At 42.3% G+C, this 18,936-nt stretch overlaps 1 protein-coding gene across 2 annotated transcripts in view; it reads right to left on the bottom strand.

The window, feature by feature from the left end:
* Positions 1 to 14,369, bottom strand: part of LOC118401223 (E3 ubiquitin-protein ligase UBR2-like) — a 39,849-nt gene extending 25,480 nt beyond the window's left edge. Inside the window, exons 1-4 of one of the 2 annotated variants that reach the window (XM_035798578.2) lie at positions 14,073 to 14,369; positions 1,996 to 2,255; positions 1,457 to 1,535; positions 737 to 847 (exon numbers count right to left, since the gene is read on the bottom strand). In XM_035798578.2, the coding sequence (XP_035654471.1) occupies positions 737 to 847; positions 1,457 to 1,535; positions 1,996 to 2,255; positions 14,073 to 14,156 (534 nt within the window). In that variant the 5' untranslated portion in view covers positions 14,157 to 14,369. The remainder of the gene's footprint in view (positions 1 to 736; positions 848 to 1,456; positions 1,536 to 1,995; positions 2,256 to 14,072) is intronic. The other variant, XM_035798562.2, reaches the window with a different exon arrangement.
* Positions 14,370 to 18,936: the final 4,567 nt, after the last annotated feature.

The raw sequence follows: 18,936 nt of genomic DNA, 5'->3' as shown, positions 1-18,936 counted from the left end.
CCTTTTTGTGCAAAGCATTGATGACGGCACGTGTTTCCATACAGATAACCATGGTTGACAGAGCAAGAACAATGATTCCAAGCACCACCCTCCTTTTGAAGCTTCCAGTCTGTTATTCAAACTCAATCAGCATGACAGAGTGAGCTCCAGCCTTGTCCTCATCTACACTCACACCTGTGTTAACGAGAGAATCACTGACATGATGTCAGCTGGTCCTTTTGTGGCAGGGCTGAAATGCAGTGGAAATGTTTTTTTAGGGATTCAGCTCCTTTGCATGGCAAAGAGGGACTTTGCAATTAATTGCAATTCATCTGATCACTCTTGACAATTCTGGAGTATATGCAAATTGCCATCAAACAAATTGAGGCAGCAGACTTTGTGAAAATTTATATTTGTGTCATTCTCAAAACTTTTGGCCACGACTGTAGATTACACACAATACCCCGTGATGACAAACAGCCTTATTCTAAAATCCATTTTAGAATAAGGCTGTAACATAACAACATGTAGAAAAAGTCAAGGGGTCTAAATACTTTCCAAATGCACTGCAACTATGGGAGTGTCGAACTAAAACAATGATTCAATCAAATGAAATAGCCTATTTTAGAGTGCCAATTCGCAATCTCTAACAACTTGTAACGTAATACCATGTGTAAGAGCAACAGCAGTGAATGAACTGTGTATGGTTATTGGATGTCAATGAGACGCAATATAGCTGTGGCTAAGAGATGCTCACCTCCTGACAGGAGTCACTGATGTTGGGCTCGTGTTTCTGACAGTAAGGGCCCTTCTTCCATGCCTCTGTGTCTCCACAGTCACAGAAACCCCCTCCCCCAGAGGTCGTCATCTGGAGGGCAGACAAGAGATGTGAGGCAAGACAACACTTGTGTAGACACACACGGTAGACAGAGAAGCTGATGGATCATTTACATTTGGAAGACGACAACAACTAGAATCTTCTACATAACCTGTAACAGACATATGTACATTTGATTGCCCTGAACTAGAATGTTCTACAATGCTCTAGAACACAAACGCAAGTGGAGTAAGATAAGACCAGAATGCATGAGTCAGCACTCCGGGTCAAATTTGCCATGGATCCATTCACGCCATCCCCAATCCTAACCTTAAATCGTTAATAGGACTGCAACTACATATCTGACCCTGTATCAGTGCTTAGGGGCAACTTGTACCTACTCCTGGATGAACAGAGCCGAGGTGCACCCATCCTGAGGACCACATGGCAGCAGAGTGGCCAGCCCCAAATGGGATTAGCCTTCCTGACCCTCAGCCTGGATTCAGAGCAGCAACTGAGTGACCCGTCTCATGCCAATCACACACTCACTTAACCATTCTGCGACAGCACCTCTACAGAAACCTAGCCATTGTTTAGGCTGCTGGTCTGCCTCTACTGAACCATTGAGTGCGTGGTAGAGGTTGTCGTCGTCGTTCTTACCCTGTAGCGATGCTCTTTGTGCACACTGCCCAGGAAACACTGCATACACAGCACACAGGTGGGGTCTGCAGCACATTCCCTGCAGGAGAGATTGACGGTGAGTGAGGCAGGAGGGACAGCCAACAGTGTCAAACATCGTCCTCCAATGTTCAACCAGGTCATGTCTAGATCCCATATTAACATGACCCAGTGAACACGTCACTCAAAGCCAATACAAAGGAGTCCAATAAAAATGTAAAACAGCAATACTCATGGAACGGATGTACAATTAAGCTATACAAGTACAATAAGCATGGGTATGAGTCCCAATGGTTTTCCATTGAACACACACCTGAGTGTATGGAATTGGCTAGTATTAGCAAGCTGCTCCTGTAAATTGAAGTGACCTTGACTTTATCCAGACAGTACCACTTACCAGGAAGCTTACGGTTTGACCTCAGACTTAACACAGGGCTAACCTGACCCAATTCACAGGAAAGGACAGCTAGTATGTGCACGCGTGTCTCCGTCTGTCTGAACGAGACCTTAACTACCCCCACCTGCACGAGTAGGTGGGCTCTCCCACTTTGAAGACGTGTCCGCAGAGCTGTGAGGGCTGGTTGTTCTGCTCCAGCTTGGCCAGGCCCGTGGAGGGGTCCTCCCCACACAGGTACCACTCCAGAGGGGCCTGCAGCAGCATCTGGGCCAGCAAATCCTCACTCTGGGGGTTCAGGTTGGGCCCCAGGCAGTAGATCTTTGGGACATAGCGGGCCAGGTGATGGTACACTTCCTTGTACAGATCAGTCACTTGGAGCCATTTCTGTGTAGAGGGGGGCAACAGTGCGACCATGAATATTATAACAAACCAGTTTTTAGACATGTGGGCATGTAGCAACACACTCAAAGTTCAACTTGTATGAATTTGACCAAGTTACAATGCCTTCAGAAAGTATTCACACGGTTTCTTTCCACACATTTTGTTGGGGAGACAGGGTAGCCTAGTGGTTAGAGCGTTGGACTAGTAACCGAAATGTTGCAAGTTCAAATCCCTGAGCTGACAAGGTACAAATCTGTCGTTCTGCCCCCGAACAGGCAGTTAAACCACTGTTCCTAGGCAGTCATTGAAAATAAGAATTTGTTCTTAACCGACTTGCCTAGAGGTAAAAATTAAATAAATAAAATTAAAAAATGTTACGTGCTGAAATTTAAAATAGAATTTAAAAAAAAATTGTAACTCAAAAGTAGAATTGTGTTTTTCAAAATTTCTTGAGTCAAGTATTCAACACCTTAGTTATGGTAAGCCTAAACAATGAAAATGTGCTTAATAAGTCACATTAACTCTGTGTGCAATAATAGTGTTTAACATGACCCCACACATACAGATAATTGTAAGGTCCCTCAGTCAACAGTGAATTTCAAACACAGATTCAACCAAAAGACCAAAGAGGTTTTCCAATGCCTCGCAAAGAGCAACTTTTGGTAGATGGGTAAAAAAGCAGAAATTTAATATGGTCCTTCTGTGGCACAGTTGGTAGAGCATGGCGCTTGTAACGCCAGGGTAGTGGGTTCGATTCCCGGGACCACCCATACGTAGAATGTATGCACACATGACTGTAAGTCGCTTTGGATAAAAGCGTCTGCTAAATGGCATATATTATTATTATTATTATTATTATTATTATTATTATTATATTATCCCTTTGAGCGTGGTGAAGTTATTAATTACACTTTGGATGGTGCGCAAATACACCCAGTCACTAAAAATATACAGGCATCCTTCCTAACTCAGTTGCCGGAGAGGAAGGAAACCACTCAGGGATTTCACCATGTGGCCAATGGTGACTTAAATAGTTAGAGTTTAATTGGTGTGACAGGAGAAAATGTAGGACGGATCAACAACATTGAAGTTACTCCACAAAGCTAACCTGATTGACAGAGTGAAAAGGAGGAAGCCTGTACAGAATAAAAATATTCCAAAACATGCACCCCGTTTGCAACAAAGCACTCAAGTGATACTGAAAAAAATTTAAATGGCAAAGCAATTCACTTTCTGTCCCTAATACAAATGTTTGGGGCAAATCCAATACAACTCATTATGGAGTACCACTCTCCACATTTTCAAGCATAGTGGTGGTGGCTGCATCATGTTATGATTGTAATTGTTAAGGACTGGAGTTTCAGGATAAAAAGTAAATGGAATGGAGCTAAACACAACATCCTAGAGGAAAAGCTGGTTCAGTTTGCCTTCCAACAGACACTGGGAGTTGAATTAACTTTTTAGAAGGACAATAACCTAACACACAAGGCCAAATATACAATGGAGTTGCTTACCAAGAAAACGAAGGTTCCGGAGTGGTCAAGATCATTTATTTCAATCTACGAGACAGGAGCGTGCCAAAATGTGCATCTGTAATTGTGAGTGAGCATAGGCTTTATTGGGTAAAACTGCAATGTGTTTTTAGGACACCGAATTTACGGTTAGAAGAACACATGGCTACCAGCAGTGGGTATTATAGAGTCCGAGACAGTGATCAAAATACCCTTAGACTTGGCAGTGCAACACTCATTATTAATTGGTCACTAGGGTGGCAGTAAAAAAAAAAAGATTGGGCTGGTAATGTTAGTTTAGTCAGAGAGGAAGTCGCAAAGTGAGAGGGTCCACTCCGGTCAATCTGTCCACTAATGGTTATTATATAAAAATGGAGCCAGCTACATTTCCTAATGTTTTGTTTATAATTAATCTTGCATTTACTGGAGAAAAGTAGGCTAGACTAAAAAAAGTACCAGAGAAACGTAGCTGATGGGATGCCGGTTTGTGAATTCTCAGAGTGGAGAAGTTCAACTGAAGCACAAAATGAGTCTGATGCCGAACAGAAATTAAACTAAGAAGCATTTTAGAGCAGCGTTTAAAGACATTTCTAATGCGTAATCTTTTTAATTTTTTTTGTGAAATGCAACCCGACACCATCTTGTCATAATATAAAGTACCTCAATTACAGTCAATGAACTAAGTAGACCAGACCTAGCTGCTGTATGGGAAAGCCACCCCCTTAAGCAGACCAGAACAGACCTTTTTCTATGGAAAACAGCCTGAGTGAACTCTACATTTATCCACCATCTTTGGTACCTAGGTACTTTTTCGAAACTAGAAAATGACTAGTACTAAAGTTTTGGTATTTTCAGCACTTCGGTCAAATATGTCTTGCATCTACTGATTGAAAAAGGACCAAGTCTATCAGCACAGCTGATGTCCCCTTACATAGTGCGAGAGCACCTTTCCTGCTCCACTTACTCATTGCTAGAATTAGCCTGTCCTGGAGAACCACTGCACTCATTGAGCTGCATCAATTTAGCTCCCCACAGAAGTTAACGCACTAGAATAATACACCGCAGCATGTAGAAAACGGCAAATGTTAATTACTGCTCGCAAAACAAAATGTCCATTACAGGCTAGAACACTTTACAATGCAAGGCGACACCGGTAGCTTCCAGCATTGTAGGCCAATTTTCTTATTAGCTTACAGCTGAAGCTAACATCAATTCACTACCCAAAACACCATGAACCCTAAACCCACACAAATTCACATACCGCCCCAACAGATGATGCAATCTCTATTGCACTCCACACTGCCCTTTCCCACCTGGACAAAAGGAACACCTATATGAGAATGCTATTCATTGACTAAAGCTCAGCATTCAACACCATAGTGCCCTTAAAGCCCATCACAAAGCAAAGGACCCTGGGACTAAAACACCTCACTCTGAAACTGGATCCTGCACTTCCTGACAGGCCGAACCCAGGTGGTAAGGGTAGGTAACACATCAAGCCACGCTAATCCTCAACACGGAGGCCCTTCAGGGGTGTGTGCTCAGTCCCCTCCAGTACTCCCTCCCATGACTGCATGGCCAGGCACGACTCCAACACCATCATTAAGTTTGCCGATGACACAACAGCGGTAGGCCTGATCCCCGACAACGATGAGCCAGCCTATAGGGAGGTCAGAGACCTGGAGATGATTTTGGACAACAGGAAAAAGCAAGCGGTACCAGAGTCTAGGTCCAAAATGCTTCTTAACAGCTTCTACCCCAAAGCCATAAGAATCCTGAACAGCTACTCAGACTATTTGCATTGCCCCCCCCTATTTTACACTGCTGCTACTCTTTATATATCTATCGATAGTCACTAACTCTACCTACATGTACAGTTGAAGTTGGAAGTTTACATACACTTAGGTTGGAGTCATTAAAACTCATTTTTCAACCACTCCACAAATTTCTTGTTAACAAACTATAGTTTTGGCAAGTCGGTTAGGACATCTACTTTGTGCATGACTCAAGTCATTTTTCTAACAATTGTTTGCAGACAGATTATTTCACTGTCACAATTCCAGTGGGTCAGAAGTTGACATAGTCTAAGTTAACTGTGCCTTTAAACAGCTTGGAAAATTCCAGAAAATGTCATGGCTTTAGAAGCTTCTGATAGGCTAATTGAAATAATGAGTCAATTGGAGGTGTACCTGTGGATGTATTTCAAAAGTTACCTTCAAACTCAGTGCCTCTTTGCTTGACATCATGGGATAATCTAAAGAAATCAGCCAAGACACCAGAAAAAAAAATTGTAAACCTCCACAAGTCTGGTTCATCCTTGGGAGCTATTGCCAAATGCCTGAAGATACCATGTTCATATGTACAAGCAATAGTACACAAGTATAAACACCATGGGACCACGCAGCCATCATACTTTGATGCGAAAAGTGCAAATCAATCCCAGAACAACAGCAAAGGACCTTGAGAGGATGCTGGAGGAAACCAGTACAAAAGTATCTATATCCACAGTAAAAACGAGTCCTATAGCAACATCACCTGAAAGGCCGCTCAGCAAGGAAGAAGCCACTGCTCCAAACCAGCCAGACTACGGTTTGTAACTGCACATGGGGACAAAGATCGTACTTCTTGGAGAAATGTCCTCTGGTCTGATGAATCAAAAATAGAACTGTTTGGCCATAATGACAATCATTATGTTTGGAGGAAAATGGGGGAGGCTTGCAAGCCGAAGAACAGCATCCCAACCGTGAAGCATGGGGGTGGCAGCATCATGTTGCGAGGGTGCTTTGCTGCAGGAGGGACTGGTGTACTTCACAAAATAGGCTTCATGGCTTCATGAAGAAGGAAAATTATGTGGATATATTGAAGCAACATCTCAAGACATCAGTGAGGAAGTTAAAGCTTGGTCGTAAATGGGTCTTCCAAAAATGAACAATGACCCCAAGCATACTTCCAAAGTGGCTCAAGGACAATATAGTCAAGGTAATGGAATGGCCATCACAAAGCCCTGACCTCAATCCTATAGAAAATTTGTGGGCAGAACTGAAAAAGCGTGTGTGAGCAAGGAGACCTACAAAACCTGACTCAGTTACACCATCTCTATCAGGAGGAATGAGCCAAAATTCACCCAACTTATTGTGAGAAGCTTCTGGAAGCCTACCTGAAACGTTTAACCATAGTTAAACCATTTAAAAAGCAATGCTACCAAATACTAATTGAGTGTATGTAAACTTCTGAACCACTGGGAATATGATGAAATAAATAATTCTCTACTATTATTCTGACATTACAATTAGAAAATTAAATTAGATTACATACACCTTAGCCAAATACATTTAGACTTCCGACTTCAACTGTATATATATAACCTTGACTAACTGGTGACCCCACATTGACTCTGTACCGGTACCCCCTGTATATAGCCTCGCTACTGTTAATTAAAGAGCAGCAGTAAAATAAGTAAAAAATAACAACACATATTTTTCTTAAAACTGCATTGTTGGTTAAGGGCCTGTAAGTAAGCATGCCACTGTAAGGTTGTAGTCGGCGCATTTGAGAAATAAACATTTATTTTATTTAGTACTTTGTAGTGTTGTCACGATACCAACATTTTAGTAACGGCACCAGGCCAAGTATCAAGGTAACACAGGGGGGGTACAATTCCGTTGCCTTGCATCCCGTTCACCCTGTCCCATGGACGCTTGTTCCCGTTATGCGCAAGTCCTACGCAAAACACTGTCACTGATATTCACAACACTTACCGAATTAACTTCACACCATGTAATAGAAAACCGTATATATAAATGGATGATTTGCTCAAACTCACCAAAAAAAAGAAACGTCCCTTTTTCAGGACCCTGTCTTTCAAAGATAATTCATAAAAATCCAAATAACTTCACAGATCTTCATTCTAAAGGGTTTAAACACAATTTCCCATGCTTGTTCAATGAACCATAAACAATTAATGAACATGCACCTGTGGAATGGTCATTAAGACGCTTACAGATGGTAGGCAATTATGGTCACAGTTATGAAAACTTGGGACACTAAAGAGGCCTTTCTACTGACTCTGAAAATCAAAAAAAGATGCCCAGGGTCCCTACTCATCTGCGTGAATGTGCCTTAGGCATGCTGCAAGGAGGCATGAGGACTGCAGATGTGACCAGGGCAATACATTGAAATGCCCGTACTGTGAGACGCCTAAGAAAGCGCTACAGGGAGACAGGACGGACAGCTGATCATCCTCGCAGTGGCAGACCACGTGTAACATTGTTGGTAAAATTAAGATTAAAATACTGAACAAATCATTTTAAATGGAACTGTAGCTAAGTAAAACTTATAATCTGCTTTACTATATCTGATTAACAATATGAGTTCATAAGAAGGGATTGTGTGACACGGACAAGGAGTAATTAAAGTTAATGAACATCATTCCAACTAGGAAGAAACGAATGGGTCGTTAACCTAGCATTGAACCTACAGAAAATTAGCTCTGGGGATTTTAGATAAGACAGTGAGTGCATTCCTAGGTTCTGTTAATTAGAACTGTCAGCTCAGTGGTGATCGATAATGTTAAGGGCTCAAAAGTTACCTGGGAGTGTGTTAGTAAGTTAGAATTAACTTTTCACCTCACTTTGTCCCGGTCGAGAGGGGATTCTGTTAAAGCCATGAAATGACGTCATGATCTGTATATAAACTGTTGCTCGTGGTTAAGTGTCAGCGCACTCCGAGAATAAATTCTGTTACCTATTATTGAAAGACTGGTCTGCGTCCATTTTATGCAAACAAGAATTTTATAAACTCTCATAAAATAGATTAAGGGTTTATAATTGATGAAAGCACATTGGCATAATTAAATTACAATAACAAACATGACCTGCACAGGATTGGTACATCCAAACATCACACATGCAGGACAGGTACAACTGCCCGAGTTACACCAGGAACGCACAATCCCTCCATCAGTGCTCAGACTGTCCGCAACAGGCTTAGAGAGGATGGACTGGAGGGCTTGTAGGCCTGTTGTAAGACAGGTCCTCACCAGACATCACCGGCAACAACGTCGCCTATGGGCACAAACCCACCGTCGCTGGACCAGACAGGACTGGCATAGAGTGCTCTTCCCTGACGAGTTGTGGTTTTGTCTCATCAGGGGTGATGGTCGGATTCGCTCATATCGTAGAAGCAATGAGCGTTACACCGAGGCCTGTATTCTGGAGCGGGATCGATTTTGAGGTGGAGGTCAGTCATGGTCTGGGGCGGTGTGTCACAGCATCATCGGACTGAGCTTGCTGTCATTGCAGGCAATCTCAACGCTGTGCATTACAGGGCAGACATCCTCCTCCCTCATGTGGTAACCTTCCTGCAGGCTCATCCTGACATGACACTCCAGCATGACAATGCCACCTGCCATAGTGCTCTGCAAGACAGAGAAAGAGTCCGGATCTCAATCACATTGAGCACGTCTGGGACCTGTTGGATTGGAGGGTGAGGGCTAGGGCCATTCCCCCCATAAATTTCCGGGAACTTGCAGGCGCCTAGGTGGAAGAGTGGGGTAACATCTAACAGCAAGAACTGGCAAATCTGGTGCAGTACTTAATGCAGCTGGTGGCCACACCGGATACCGACTGTTACTTTTGATTATGCCCCCCTTTGTTCATGGACACATTATTCCATTGCTGTTAGTCACATGTCTGTGGAACTTTTTCAGTTGATGTGTCAGTTGTTGAATCTTATTATATACAAATATTTACACATGTTAAGTTTGCTGAAAATAAACACAGCGACAGTGAGAGGACAATTATTTTTTTGCTGAGTTTATTTGCAAAGGCCTAACTGTGACTTGTCTGGAGGAATAAACATGCATAATGATCGGCATTTCATTGGGGCAGTAAGGGGAAAATACTGCATGAAACCTTCACTCTCTGTTAACACACGCACGGCACGGTCTTCCTCTCTCACACAAACACTGCTCCCAACTTTAAAAAACATTACGTACCAAACATAATTTAAGGAGTACCAGAAAGAGTTGTGGCTTACTTTTGGCCTATATGAATCTCATGAGTAACAGACCACTTTCCTTTCTTCCTGTGCCAATCAAATTTGCCTAGACCCACTGTCACGTTAGCAGGTTGTTAGCCAATTAGGTAACATGACTGAACAACGTTTGTTAAGAAACCAATAATTAGCGACCTGGAATTTGTTTTTTTTTAAAACAGCCCGCGGCATGGTTTGTGTAATGTGTGCAAAATCATGTGCGAAAAATGTGTGCGAAATCTCTCCGGAAGAAAAAAAAAGGTAGCTCCGGTAATACGGTCCGATTTTTAAAAAACGTTTGGGCTAGAGAAACGCCATTCTTTGCTTTAAAGCTACAAGCATGCCTGTCATGGAGCTGCGCTCCATTTTCCTCTGTCACTCAGAAGCTGCATGAGAGATACAATGTTACCTCAACGAACTTGTGCCCCTGCACATTGACTCTGTACCAGTACCCCCTGTATATAGCCTCACTGTTGTTATTTTACTGCTGCTCTTTAATTATTTTTCTTAAAACTGCGTTGTTGGTTAAGGGCTTGTAAGTAAGCATTTCACTGTAAGGTGAAATTCACCTGTTGTATTCAGACCATGTGAAAAATAACATTTGATTTGACAGTAAACATGCAACTGCAAAGCCTACTCCGACTGGCCTGTGCTCTTGGTTATACAAGGCAATGAAATTATACAAAGTATCAACTTTGCTCCAATTTATAAAATGTAACAGAAGACTTATTAGGGTCTTTATCCCCAATTGCCATCATAGCTAAATTATATATATATTTTTTTTAACTGATGGAGGAATAGATGTGCAGGAGGAGCGAACGGAGAGAAGCAGGTGAGTGATGGCTGGAAGTGACCGCTGCCACACTTGAGATGCCATGAAAGTAGACATTGGACTGGCGCATACAAGAGACTAGTTTCTAGGGAAATGAAACTGAATTTATCAACAAAACTGACTTTACAAAGATTTTATAAGCAGGTGCAGCTGGTTCTTTAGATCGGTAGGGCTGAAACATTTGGTAGTATCATTTGAAATGGTACTTTGGTACTCAAATGTTGGCATCATAAGTATCATGCTATTTCCATACCATGATATTGCTATGGTGAAGGTATACCGTGCAACACTAGTACTTTGTTCGCAAACCATAACCCAAATATGCTGATTTCAAAGATGACTGTCACCAAAATCATGATTAATTATCCCTTTCTCTCACTGCAGTGTTTATCCTATATTCATTTATCAGCAGCAGGCCGTCACTACAAATTCTCTTTTTTATTTCATGTTTAACTATTTCTTTACATAATTTTCAGGATAGTAAAACACTTTCAGTGTGAACTTAAAGGACTGAAACCAGATAAATTATGTAGAAAAGATAATGGAGCTATATTTAGTTTTAAATAAGATCAGAATATAAACTAGTGTCAGGGAGAAGCTCACATTTTTTTTTAAACGTCATGGGGTCCCAATTGATTTTGTTATAATGTTCGTGTCACTCAAATGCATATGCCGTGTTTCTTCTGCTATGGCAAAATGTGTATAATTGCAGCAAATTTGCTTTAAAAAAAAAGACTGCACATTTTCTCTCGGCCCATCAAAAATGGGTAAAATTGCTGGAACCAGCTTTAACATTATTGCCGCCCCCATGACAATGCCCCCGTGCACAAAGCAAGGTCCAAACAGAAATGGTTTGTCAAGATCGGTGTGGAAGAACTTGACTGGCCTGCACAGAGCCCTGAACTCAACCCCATTGAACTCCTTTCGGATGAATTGGGACGCCAACTGCGAGCCAGGCCTAATCACCCAACATCTTTGGCATTTGATTAGGAACCCCATTAGCTGTTGCAAAAGCAGCAGCTACTCTTCCTGGGATCCACACAAAACAGGACATAATACAGAACATTAAGAGACAAAACAAGAACAGCTCTGGATCGGTGTCCCCCCGCACGACAATTGAGCTAACGTAGTCTGTGATTAGCATGAGGTTGTAAGTAACAAGAACATTTCCCAGGACATAGAGATATCTGATATGGGCAGAAAGCTTGAATTCTTGTTAATCTAACTACACGGTCCAATTTACAGTAGCTATTACAGTGAAATAATTCCATGCTATTGTTTGAGGAGAGCGCACAGTTATGAACTTTAAAATGTATTAATAAACCAAATGAGGCACATTTGGGCAGTCTTGATACAACATTTTGAACAGAAATGCAATGGTTCAACACAATGTTTCTTATGAAAAATAAGAAGCGATGCAGTCAGTCTCTCCTCAAATCTTAGCCAAGAGAGACTGGCATGCATAGTATTTATATCAGCCCTCTGATTACAATGATGAGCAAGACGTTCCGCTCTGTTCTGGGCCAGCTGCAGCTTATCTAAGTCTTTCATTGCAGCTCCTGACCATACGACTGATCAATAATCAAGATAAGACAAAACTAGAGGCTGCAGAACTTGCTTTTTGAGGGATACTGTCAAAAAAGCAGTGCCGTCCTCACTACTGCTCGTGGCTGAATGGAAGCAAGTCCCTGCAGCAATGTTCCAACATCTAGTCAAACTACATTCCAGAAGAGTGGCGGCTGTTATAGCAGCGGGGAGGGGGGCACACCTCCATATTAATGCCCACGATTTCAGAATGCGATGTTCGACAAGCAAGTGTCCACATACTTTTGGTCATGTAGTGTAGTTACATTGAAATGTAACATCATATACAGTCCCCTGGGAAACACTGGCCAAAACAGTGGGTCCTACCCTGTCACAATAACTCATCCCCGGCTTATTCATTTGTCTTCATGTCAAACAACAATGTATTCAAAGTGCTGCCCACTATATTCCAAATACAATAATCATTATATTTCCATGATTCCAACAATTCACCAATAAACTAGGTCTAGATTGTTTGCCCAAAATACATATATATCATGCAGCCCTAAGTGGCACAGTGTGGAATGTATTACAAAAGTGCAGGAGACTCAGAAATGGATGAAAATGCATAAAATGTGTTTTTGGTTGAAGTTAGTATAAAACAAAAGCCCCATTGAAATCACGTAGTGTGTGTTGCCACATTAGAGTAGTCTCGAACTACTCATACTTATAACCTGTGCATGTTTTGAACTTGTATTATTTAAAACAATAGTTAAAATGATGGCAAATACAGTCTCATATATATATATATATATATATATAATAGCAAGTTTGCCAGGATAGCTACTGCTGTGCTAGCTATGGCGTTAATAGCAACAGAAGCAACAGCGGCAACAGCAACAGAAGCAACAGCAACAGTGGCAACAGCAACAGAAGCAACAGCAACAGAAGCAACAGTAACAGCAACAGAAGCAACAGTAACAGCAACAGAAGCAACAGAAGCAACAGTAACAGCAACAGAAGCAACAGAAGCAGCAACAGAAGCAACAGAAGCAGCAACAGAAGCAGCAGAAGCAGCAACAGAAGCAGCAGTAACAGCAACAGAAGCAGCAGTAACAGCAACAGAAGCAGCAGTAACAGCAACAGAAGCAGCAGCAACAGAAGCAGAAGCAGCAGCAGCAACAGAAGCAGAAGCAGCAGCAGCAACAGAAGCAGCAACAGAAGCAGAAGCAGCAGCAACAGAAGCAGCAGCAACAGAAGCAGCAGTAACAGCAACAGAAGCAGCAGTAACAGCAACAGAAGCAGCAGTAACAGCAACAGAAGCAGCAGTAACAGCAACAGAAGCAGCAGTAACAGCAACAGAAGCAGCAGTAACAGCAACAGAAGCAGCAGTAACAGCAACAGAAGCAGCAGTAACAGCAACAGCAGTAACAGCAACAGAAGCAGCAGTAACAGCAACAGAAGCAGCAGTAACAGCAACAGAAGCAGCTCGTACGCAGAGACGGCAAATTCATATTGTTTTGTCTGCCAAGTGAACAGCTAACGTTAGCGGTTAGCTATCTAAGAAATAAAACACTGGCTAGTTACCGGTAGATAGCTAAAGTAAATATGTTTTTAAATAATCCTGGACACATCTCTCAATATAAAACATCTGGAATAGTATCACATCGAATCCTTCTTACGTTAGTGCAGTGCCATATATTAGCTCAAATAAAATATTCTAGAAGGATAGCTAACGTTAGCTAGCTAGTAAGCGTTAGCCAAGTTCCCGTACTGCCATCATCGCATCAGAGAAAAACAAGTCGAGATGGAAAACAAAAAAATACAGAAATAAATATCAGCGATGAAATTGGTGCGCTCTAATCCCTTCGACAAGAACAATCACATCAAAGATATACACATATAACAACTGTCGCTTACCGAAGCTGTGTCTTTGACAGAGAAATTCAGGAATTCAGTACACAGAGCAGAAGGTACTTCACGATCAGATTCGGCCGCCGCCATCTTCACTCCCTCTCCCAGTGCGGAAGGAAACGGATATCAGCCGTTACTTCGTAGTGCGAGCGAGAGAGTGGGGAAACTTTTAAGCTGACTAATGGGAAATGAGAGGCTGTGCAGGATCAACGCTTACACAACAGGGTCAGGGGAAAGCCAACCTAGGTTACTTGTTTCAAAGAATCACTGGGGACATTAGACACGCTGTAGTTGTAAAATCAGAATAATTCAACATATGAATAATGATGATGATGTTGAGGATGATGATGATGATGCTGTTGGTGATGATGTTGTTGTTGTTGATGATGATGATAATGATTAGGCTGATAACAATTGTAGTGACATACTCCATAAAGTCATTGCAAAAGGGCATATGTGCAATAGATTTATTTACACTGTACAGTAATACATTTGAGATTGTATAGACAGACTGCCAGGCATTAGTGGATCATTGCTAATTCACATTTAAAGCCAGCATCATATTCCAAGCAAATCAGGAAAATTACAACTAAATGGGTGGCTCTTGATTCACTCTTGAAAACACAAAGCCTTATATTTAGATGAGAATGCAGGTTGTAAGGATCTAGGACAACTAAGTCAAATAAATAGGCTAAAACCATTAGCAAAAAATAATGCACGTGTTATAGTCATGTAGATGTTAGTTAGAAGGCTTCATCCTTATTTTCTGGTCATGTATCTCTGGTTGCTGGTGCTGGTACAGTCTCTATGGTTACAGTCATCTTCAGCATCAAGAGTCAGCCTGTTGAGGCCCTGGAGGACTGGAGAGTACAACACTTGTGAGTTCAAAGTAAACAGGTCAAATTAGACAGACTTCTTAAACACACTGTGGCCATCTGCAGAGTGCACTATGCAATTACAGGCTTACGACAAAGAGACATGACAGAAAATCAAGATGCATGAACCACTGATACCTCGCCTATATGGTGGAGCTTCCACAGTCTCTGACCCAGTGCTTTCTGCTGCCTTCACACCACAGCCCACGCCTGCACAGAGACACAATAATGTAATCTATCAGTTATGGAAAGACAGGAGACTGTGAAACATATACTCTAGCACAGAGATACACAGAAGAAACAGGCACAGAGACAGGTTATCATAGTAGGCCTAAATAGAACTAATGTAGTGTAGATTGACTGGGTCAAAGAGTAAACTCCATAGATTATATTTCTATGGTAGGCCTTCTCTTATTTAAACAAACGTCAGTACGAATTACATCATCATGTGAAAAGACTCCGATTTTAGCTCTCAATCTATATATGCACTCTCTCAGGTTTTGAATGGACTTCACTCTTTGTTAAGTCTTTGACCAGACTACACTAGATTAGTTATTTGGTCTGTCTTAGTGTCAACCAAGTGTAACGGATGTGAAATGGCTAGCTAGTTAGCGGTGTTCGCGCTAAATAGCGTTTCAATCGGTGACGTCACTTGCTCTGAGACCTTGAAGTAGTAGTTCCCCTTGCTCTGCAAGGGCCGCGGCTTATGTGGAGCGATGGGTAACGATGCTTCGTGGGTGACTGTTGTTGATGTGTGCAGAGCGTCCCTGGTTCGCGCCCGGGTATGGGCGAGGGGACGGTCTAAAGTTATACTGTTACACTAGTACTGTCATGGGCTGGTCTGGGACTGGATCTGTTAGTGGAACAGGGCCTGCAGGATCTTCATGTCTGCCCTCAGGGCACTGAGGTCCTGGCTCTGCTGGGTCTCGTCCATCTGGAGCCTCTGAAGAGTCTGCAGGTGTTCCCCCTGCACAGGAGATGAGAAGCGCCTCCCCCTAGGAGAGACAGGAAGAGAGAGATCTTGACACACGCCTGGAAATATTCCACAATACAGCAAAGTTGTGTCGTACTCCTAAATTCAGGTAAAAGAGAGGCAGTGCTGTGCCTACCCTGAGCCCCTGTCACTATCACCTGATCTTCCTTGTTCGGAGCGATTCACTTCATTTTGCATCTCCAGGAACTCATCTAGGGTCTCCTGAAGTGTCAAAAACAAGTCAAAAAGCATGTGCAAGAGAAAGAAAGCACTCTCCCTCCCTGAGCTTAACCACCCACAGGCAGGTACAGATATACAGTACTGTATACAGACGTACAGTTCAAAATGCTGGTGTTTAAGATGAATGTCCCATTCCGTCACCTTGATCTGAGCGGTGATCGTCTTCATCTCTGCGTGCCGCTTTGGGTCAGTTCTGATGTCATCGTCCTGAAGCCCCCCAAGCAGATGCACAGAGGTGTTGGTTGTGGCGGTCGTCATAGAAACGGCAGAGACAGGGCATAGATTCCTCCACCTGCAGGATAATGGCTGCTTGCTGCATCACTGCATTGGCCAGTGCATTGTCATACACCCTGACAGAAGAGATTCGTACACACAGTGAGTACGATACACTCATTCATACTGATGCTGAGAGTGACAGATGCAGGTTTGTTGAGAATGGAACAAACACTGATACCTGATGAAGACAAACAATATATAATACTTGAGTGAGTACACGCGTGTAAGCTGTAAAGGCGTATGCACACAGATCCCCTAGCTCAGCATACCCCCTCTAGCACTGGGGTCAGCACACTCTCAAATGTTGTTTTTTTAATGTTGTTTCGATGTTGTTTTTTTGCCATCATTGTAAGCCTGCCACACACACACACACACACACACACACACACACACACACACACACACACACACACACACACACACACACACACACACACACACACACACACACACACACACACACACACACACACACACACACACACACAGTACGCAATACATCTATTAAACATAAGAATGACTGTGAGTTTTTGTCACAACCTGGCTCGTGGGAAGTGACAAAGAGCTCTTATAGGACCAGGGCACAAATAATAATAAAATAATAATCAATCATTTTGCTCTTTATTTAGCCATCTTACATATAAAACCTTATTTGTTCATCAAAAATTGTGAATAACTCACCACAGGTTAATGAGAAGGGTGTGCTTGAAAAGATGCACATAACTTTGCAATGTTGGGTTGTATTGGAGAGAGTGTCAGTCTTAAATCATTTTCAACACACAGTCTGTGCCTGTATTTAGTTTTCATGCTAGTGAGGGCCGAGAATCCACTCTCACATAGGTACGTGGTTGCAAAGGGCATCAGTGTCTTAACAGCGCGATTTGCCAAGGCAAGAAACTCTGAGCGCAGCCCTATCCATAACTCTGGCAGTGACTTATGATTAAATTTGATTTTCACAGAATCACTTGTTGCAATTTCGATGAGGCTCTCTTGTTCAGATATCGGTAAGTGGACTGGAGGCAGGGCATGAAAGGGATATGAATCCAGTTGTTTGTGTCGTCCGTTTCGGGAAAGTCCCTGAGTGATTGACATTTGACATTGTCCGTAAGCATGAGTTAATTTGCACACAAAAAATCATACAATAATGGGCAGACCTGTGTGTTATCCTTGTTAACGCAGACAAAGAAGAGCTCCAACTTCTTTATCATAGCCTCAATTTTGTCCCGCACATTGAATATAGTTGAGGAGAGTCCTTGTAATCATGGATTCAGATCATTCAGGTGAGAAAAAACATCACTCAGATAGGCCAACTCGTCATCATACAAGAGGTCAGACAAGTGAAAATTATGGTCAGTGAAGAAAACTTTAAGCTCATCTCTCAATTTAAAAAAATGTGTCAATTCTTTGCCCCTTGATAACCAGCGCACTTCTGTATGTTGTTAAAACGTTACATGGTCACTGCCCATATCATTGCATAATGCAGAAAATACACGAGAGTTCAGGGGCCTTGCTTTAACAAAGTAACCATTTTCACTGTAGTGTTCAAAACGTCTTTCAAGCTGTCAGGCATTCCTTTGGCAGCAAGAGCCTCTCGGTGGATGCTGCAGTGTACCCAAGTGACGTCGGGAGCAACTGCTTGCACGCACGTTACCACTCCATTATGTCTTCTTGTCATGGATTTTGCTCCATCAGTACAGATACCAACACATCTTGACCACCCAAGTCCATTTGATGTCACAAAGCTGTCCAGTACTTTAAAAATATCCTCTTATATTGTCCTGGTTTCCAGTGGTCTGCAGAAGAGGATGCCTTCATTAATTGACCCCCCATAAACGTAACGGACATATACCAGGAGCTGTGCCAGGCTACGTCTGTTGACTCATCCAGCTGTAACGCATATAATTCACTGGTATGTATAAAACACAGTAATTGTTTCAAAACATCTCCTGTCATGTCACTGATGCTTCGTGAAACAGTGTTGTTTGATGAAGGCATTGTCTGTGTCATTTTTTGGGCTTTTCCCCCCAGCATTGTCCGTCGCCATATCTGCGGAAGCAGGAAGAGTTAAGTCCTCCACAATAATATGGGGCTTGCCTGTCCTAGCCACTCGGTAGCTCACCATATAATACGCTCCTAGCACCTTCTTATTAATTGATACTGTTGCTTTTATACATGACTTACTACTCGAAAAGTCGTCTTTATTCTCACTCAAAAAACTCCTGTGGCTTATTTTTCTAATTGTCATGTATCGTTTCTAAATGTCTGCGCTAGAGTGAAGGTTTCCCACGAGAGAGTAACGGTTAATGTGATTGGATGTTAATTATTTGACTAGGCTACCTGTATTTGACATTGTGTTGTTATTTTGCTGAACACTAGATGGTTTAATTTTCTTTTGGGCAGTGAAACAAGGCTAGTCAGGCGAGAAAAAAAACTCACCCAAATGTATAGCCCCGTTGGAAAATATAAATGTACTGTTCGAAAATGTGAATTTATAAAAAAAATCAAA

This window comes from Oncorhynchus keta, chromosome 2 (genome assembly GCF_023373465.1).
Source record: "Oncorhynchus keta strain PuntledgeMale-10-30-2019 chromosome 2, Oket_V2, whole genome shotgun sequence".
In the NCBI taxonomy this organism is placed as follows: Eukaryota; Metazoa; Chordata; class Actinopteri; order Salmoniformes; family Salmonidae; genus Oncorhynchus; species Oncorhynchus keta.
The sequence above is the reverse complement of the archived record's forward strand: the minus strand, read 5'-3'. Positions and strand labels throughout refer to the sequence as shown.